Source organism: Berghia stephanieae, chromosome 9, assembly GCF_034508935.2.
Source record: "Berghia stephanieae isolate SIO BIC M18660-M18661 chromosome 9, UCSD_Bste_1.3, whole genome shotgun sequence".
NCBI lineage: Eukaryota > Metazoa > Mollusca > Gastropoda > Nudibranchia > Aeolidiidae > Berghia > Berghia stephanieae.
Window position 1 is genome coordinate 36,798,751 of NC_088368.1, and position 6,624 is coordinate 36,805,374.

General features: G+C 38.5%; 1 protein-coding gene across 1 annotated transcript in view; it reads right to left on the reverse strand.

Moving 5' to 3' along the window:
- Window positions 1-1,651: 1,651 nt before the first annotated feature.
- Window positions 1,652-6,624, reverse strand: part of LOC144980155 (endothelin-converting enzyme homolog) — a 29,705-nt gene continuing 24,732 nt past the window's right edge. Inside the window, exons 13-14 of the mRNA XM_078927719.1 lie at window positions 3,404-3,667; window positions 1,652-1,938 (exon numbers count right to left, since the gene is read on the reverse strand). Coding sequence (XP_078783845.1) covers window positions 1,782-1,938; window positions 3,404-3,667 — 421 coding nt within the window. The 3' untranslated portion in view covers window positions 1,652-1,781. The remainder of the gene's footprint in view (window positions 1,939-3,403; window positions 3,668-6,624) is intronic.

The window sequence follows — 6,624 nt, forward strand, 5'->3', positions numbered from 1 at the left end:
AATAAATAATAATAATAATAATAATAATAATATATAATAATAATAATAATAATTAATAATATAATAATAATATCTATGATATTGACAACAATAATAGTAATGATAACGAATATAATGATGGTTACTAAAACATACAAAGATCAATGTGGAAGAATAATAAATACACAACATCAATAAACAATAAGAATGAACGATATTTTGGGCCGATCACGTGACGTGTCACAATGTCAGGATATTCCAATCATTTCATTGTTCGGTTCCACCCGACGTGTACTTATTTACAGGTCTGATATCCCAAATTGTTACGGTCTCATTGTTGTAATGGAAAATTTCGATTCATTTCATTTATTCTATACCAGCAAGCCATCGCCGGATAGTCACGATGGGTCAGGGAAACACAATAGTAGTGATTTAACTAATTTAAAGAAACAAATTGTACATCGGCTCAATCGTTTCATGTAAATGTGTAAAAAAAAAAAAAAAAAAAAAAAAAAAAAGAGGATAAATCGGTGGATAGCTTGATATATTGCCAGACAGACAGACAGACACACCGACAGACAGACAGGCAGATAGCCAGATAGCCAGATAGATATAGATAGATAGATAGATAGATAGATAGATGGATAGATAGATAGATAGATAGATAGATAGATAGATTGATTGATGGATAGATAGATAGATAGATAGATAGATGGATAGATAGATAGATAGTTACATAAATGAATAAATAAATAAATAAAAAAATAAATGGATAGATAGATATATAGATAGATAGATAAATAGATAGATAGAGATAGATAGATACATACATGATACATTCATTCATACATACATACATACATACATACATACATACATACATACATACATACATACATACATACATACATACATGCATACATACATACATCCATACATACATACATCTACATACATACATACATACATCATACATACATACATACATACATACATACATACATACATACATACATACATACATACATACATACATACATACATACATACATACATACATACATACATACATACATACATACATACATACATAAATGCATACATACATACATACATAACATACATACTTAGATTGGTGGAAGGATGGATGGATAGAAAGATAGATAGATAAATACATAGATTGCTGGCTGGATAGATGTATAGATGGATAGATGGATAGATCGATAGTTAGACAGATATTTAGAAAGATAGATAAGACAGATAGATAAATAAATAAATAGATAGATAGATAGATAGATAGATAGATAGATAGATAGATAGATAGATATATAGACAGACATATAGACAGACATATAGATAGATAGATAGACAAATCAAGTAAAGACAGGAAATAGACAACTAGTAATAAGTACACTTGGTCTTGTGATTCATCTTAGAGCCCACCGGACATTGGAAAGTATCAGCGAACTCTTGCAGTTGTCCTAAAGCCATGTTCAGATAGATAAGATAGATGGATAGATAGATAAGATAGATGGACAGACAGATAAATAGACAGATAGATAGATAGATCAATAGATAGATAGATGGATAGATAGATAGTTATATATATATATATATTTAGATAGATAGTAGATAGATAGATAGATAGATAGATAGATAGATAGATAGATTTATATATAGACAGATAGATAGACAGATATATAAATAGATGGATTGATCGATAGATAGATATATAGATGGATAAATATATAGGCAGATAGATAGATATATAGAAAAGTCAAGTAAAGACAGGAGACAGACAACTAGTAATAAGTACACTTGGTCTTGTGATTCATCTTAGAGTCCACGGGACATTGGAAAGTATCAGAGAACTCTTGCAGTTGTCCTAAAGCCATGTTCACCTGAATGTCCTCCCCTACTTGGCCACGGAATGCAACTAGAGTGTTGTGTATCTCGTTTCTAAGGGAGAATAGAAATAAAACTAATGTTTAAAAAAAATAACTTGAGCTTTAATATTGTGCAAAACCCACTAAATTTGCTCAAGGCGCTTTACAAGGGGTACCAAACCAACAACAAAGCAATCACTAACATGTAGGACAGACCATAGGGCGATATTGCATTTTTATTTCTACAGTGGCAACACTTTTACACCTGAGTGAGGAGAGAGAATGTGAGTAAAGAGCTTATTCCAAGCACTGAACTATGCGCCGCTCAGACTGGAACCCACGACCTTCAAATCCAAAAGCCAATGACATACCACAAGACCACATAGCCGCACTATACAATTTTCTAACTTGACAAATAGGACTAATATTTCTGATAGCTTTAAATTAAACTCTCTCCTTACCGACCATTTTCCGGATTTTCCCCATAATGAATGTCATACCCATCCGACAATATGTAATGTAAACATCTATTGTTTTTTTTTTAATTCGTGCTTCCTTACAAAGGTGTATACAATTTCCTGTCCATCAATGTTTTTGTTTATTCGTCTTAACAACGCCAATACCACATTATTTCATTCATCTGTAGTGTTTCATTCATCCTCTTTTGTTGATAAAGGGGAAACCCGAAACGTCCATTTTATCTGTTTTCGTATATTAGATTTAAGCTTACATTCAATTTCACATTGTTATTTATTTACCCAACCGACATGAAATTTAAAAAAAAAAGTAATTTCTTGTTCAAAAGAAACCAGTACATGCTATTACAGAAAAAACACACAAGCATTACTAACGAAAGAGTGAAAATGGTTTTTTTCGTTAGTATTTTAACGATTCAGGCAGCCCCTACCGTTTACTAACACAGCATTAGGTTCTCATAACTATGATGAAAAAAATATTTTAAATTTTGTGATGGACAAAAAAAAAAAAATCCCAAAAAACTAAGCAAAAAAAAAAAACAAAAAAACAACAAAACAATAAAAATAACAAAAAACAAAACAAAAAAAAAACAAAAAAAACAACAAAAACAATCAGAATAAGAAAATGTTGCTTGTATCATAACAAATGTGACGATTTCCCTGTATTTTGGTATGGAGAGGGTTAAATTAATTTCTTTTTTCGATCTGGTTCACCCAAATATAATACCGTTTATTGACGACAAGTCACAGTTGTTTTACAATCGTTGGAAACAGTAGGGGCTGCCTGAAGGCTGTGATCGTGAAAATACTAAAGAAAGAGTTAAAATGGAGAGGCTTCGTTAAGGAACGATACAGACAATGGGCGTTTCGGGTACAAACCCTTCGTCAGCACAGCAATACACAAATTGACGTGGGAAATAAATTTAAAAAAAAATGATTTCCACCTTAATTTGTTTATTGGTGTGTTGACGAAAGGTTTGTACCCGAAACGTCCATTGTCTGTATCGTTCCTATACGAAGCCTCTCCATTTTCACTCTTTCGCTAGTATTTACAATCGTTACCTGTTGAAGCAGTGGGATTGAGCGTAGGACAGGAAAATCATTTGTTGTGGAGACATAGCGAGCCCCGGCAACATCTTCTCGGTGGCCTGTCCAGCTGTCCAGTCCTTGTAGCCCTTTAGGGCCAATCGAACACCGCTGGTAATGGCGATGGCGCTGGGTATGTACCTCCTGTAGTTGATGGGGACCTTCAAGGGGGGTCCAGGACCCCACGTGACGTTTTGTGTTATGTTTCGGTACTGATCCAAGACACATTGCCGGACTGGTCTGGGGAATAAATAATTCGATAAAAGTCATGATCAGTTATCTCGCCCAGCTGCGCCCACGACAAGTATGCAGAATTTCATTTATTTTTATTTTTCAAAAATAACTTCTTCGTCTGCGTCTCGCACTTCTACATGGCAACCCTATTTTGCTATGGTAAGGGTCAATAGAAAATAACAAATACTCCTCCATTAAAAAATCCTTTTTATATACTTACTTACTTACTTAGGCCGCCCCTTGGGGCGCCCAACCTGAGCCACAAGTCTTCGCCATTCTGTCCTGTCCTCCATAAGCGTACGCAGCTCCCGGGTGTTGTCCATTCCTGTGTCATCTAGCAGACAGTCAATGTAGGTTTTATTCTGCCTGCCTCTGCTTCTGGTTAACTCAGGTGGTTCCCATAGAACAAGACTGCTTGCACTCTTCTCCTTGTGTCTCCAGCAGTGCCCCGCAAGTCTCAGTCTTCTCTTTTGAATCTTCGAGGTCACTGGGGGGAGGTCACTGTAGAGCTCTTCAGTTGTTATGTGCTCTTTCCAGCTTACATTGAGGGCCATCCGCAGCATACGGGTGTAGCAGCCGTCCAGTTGCTTCTCAAGGGCTTTAGTAAGAGTCCATGTCGCTGCTCCATATAGAAGCACTGACTCTACCGTTGCCAGGAACAGTCACTTCACTTTTTATATTCTCCTCTAATAATAATAAAAATTGTTATGTACCAACCGCAGTACATAAAATAACTGACAGGGAAGACGCTCCTTGGTTGCCAATCATCAAGTAATTGTTTATTCAAGTCCTTTAAATCATAATATATCACAGACTTAGTAACATTAAACATGCAGTATGGAAATATACATAAACAGAAATATACGTTATGTAATATAACGTCAATGCACAAGTGTAGTTAACTAATGATACGAATATAACTTATTCTATTAATATATTCAATTGTGACATTATTTAGAAATAACTAAATGTAATTAAGTGTATTATTCATCGAAGTAAATTAGTTATTGCAAAGGGCAATAACTCAATAATAACAATACACCATAACACCTCCCTTCTAGCCTGAAGGATACTGAAGGTTTTACCATCAAAATATTAACATAGACACACATAATGTAACAGTCCGCTTAAAACACTATTTCAAAGTTAATTTGAAATTCTATGTTACACAACCAGAAGATCGCCGTTACGATTAACATTTAAAAGTCCGTACGAACAATACTATTTCAAATGTCCGATGATCACATACAACATATCAAGTCCATTTGACAGTCCATGCACTGGAATAATCTGTTACAAGAACGTGAGTCTCCTTGTCACAATTATAATATAACCACTATGTTAACTACTGTGGCGTGTGCGCAGTTGGTCGACGTGTCTTCTCAAAGTAGGACCATCCGGCACGATTTTCACATCGAACATTCGGTTTCCAATCACTGATGCTACAATCGCTGGCACCCACTTGTCCCTACGCCCCCTCTGAAAAGACAGGGCATAGCACTGGCTGTTCACTGTGAACTTAGTTTTCCTAGACGAGCGAAGATTTACACGGCTGTGAGGCAGGAGCACATCTATCTTCGCCCGTATCTGTCGACCAATCAGAAGTTCGCTTGGGCTAAAGCCATTGCACAGGGGAGTTCTCCGGTACTGGATCAAGAACTCGTGTAAGGCCTCACTGGTACTGAGGCTGGACTTCCTTAGCGACTTTTTAAATGACTGTACCAGTCTCTCAGCTGCACCGTTGGTCTCTGGATGATACGGGGCTCCCTGTAGGTGTTGAATACCCCGGCTCTCACAGAAACTGGCAAACTCAGCTGACGAGAAGCACTGCGCATTATCAGTGACGATGGTATGCGGGTAGCCAAAATGCGCAAAATCCTCGTCCAGCTTTTGAATTGTCGCCTTCGTGGTGATGGATGTCATCTGGTGGACACACGGATATTTGGAGTATGCATCCACCATCACGAGCCAGTTGTGTCCTTTGAAATTCACGGCGTGGTCGATATGGACACGTTCCCATGGTTTGTCGGGCATAATCCATGGCTGTTTTGGAGGCAAAGGTCGGGCCGCATTCCATTTGACCTTTGTCACCGTCTTTACTCGTTGATGTTGACTTCTCTTCCGACAGGCAGACTTTATGTGGCCCTTAACGCCGCATTGGTGGCAAAGGGCTTCCTTGTATCGACAGGCATCACTCGAGTGGTTCCCGATGCACCGGTAGCATCGGGTTTTCTGGTTCCCGTTCTCCGCTGATTTTGATTGGCGATTGATCTCTGGAGACGGTTCGTTATTCGCCGTGGGCAGCTTACGAGCCGGATTTCGATTGGGCTGGAACTTAAACACATCGGCATTTGATGTGTCGACCGTCTCTCTGGCAACTTTTCCAGCCTCCTCCACTTCCGCGGCGATCTGAATGGCTCGATTGAACGTCAGCTCGTCGTCCTTTACTTTAAGCAAGGCTTTGACGATAGCCTCGCTGTTGATCGAGCAAACGAATCGAGTCCTCATTGCCTCGTCCAACGGGTCATTGATCGAGGCAAAATCACATGTAGCTGCCTCTTGCCGAATTCTCGCAGCTAACTCGTGGACAGTCTCTCCTGGCTTCCTTTCTGTTCGTGTCCAGAATTTGAAACGCTCCCGAACAACGAATCTTTTGGGGTTGAAATGGTCAACCATTTGCTGCTCGATCGCATCCATCGACAATTCGTTGACGTCCTTGGGAGGAACGCTCTGTGAAGCCAGGTTTGCCAGCAGCTTGAATATGGCACACGATTGGTTGGTGAGAAAAATCTCCGCAATTCTGTCCGATGGAATGGAGTTGGCCTTTACGAACGTCTGGAAACGTGACCAATAGTCCGTCCATAGCTCTACGTTTGAATCAAACTCGCAGAACCGGGTGTTGGTCACTGACGACTTGGGTCGATTCATCACCAAGGCCATTAACGTTTCCATCTGTTGACGCT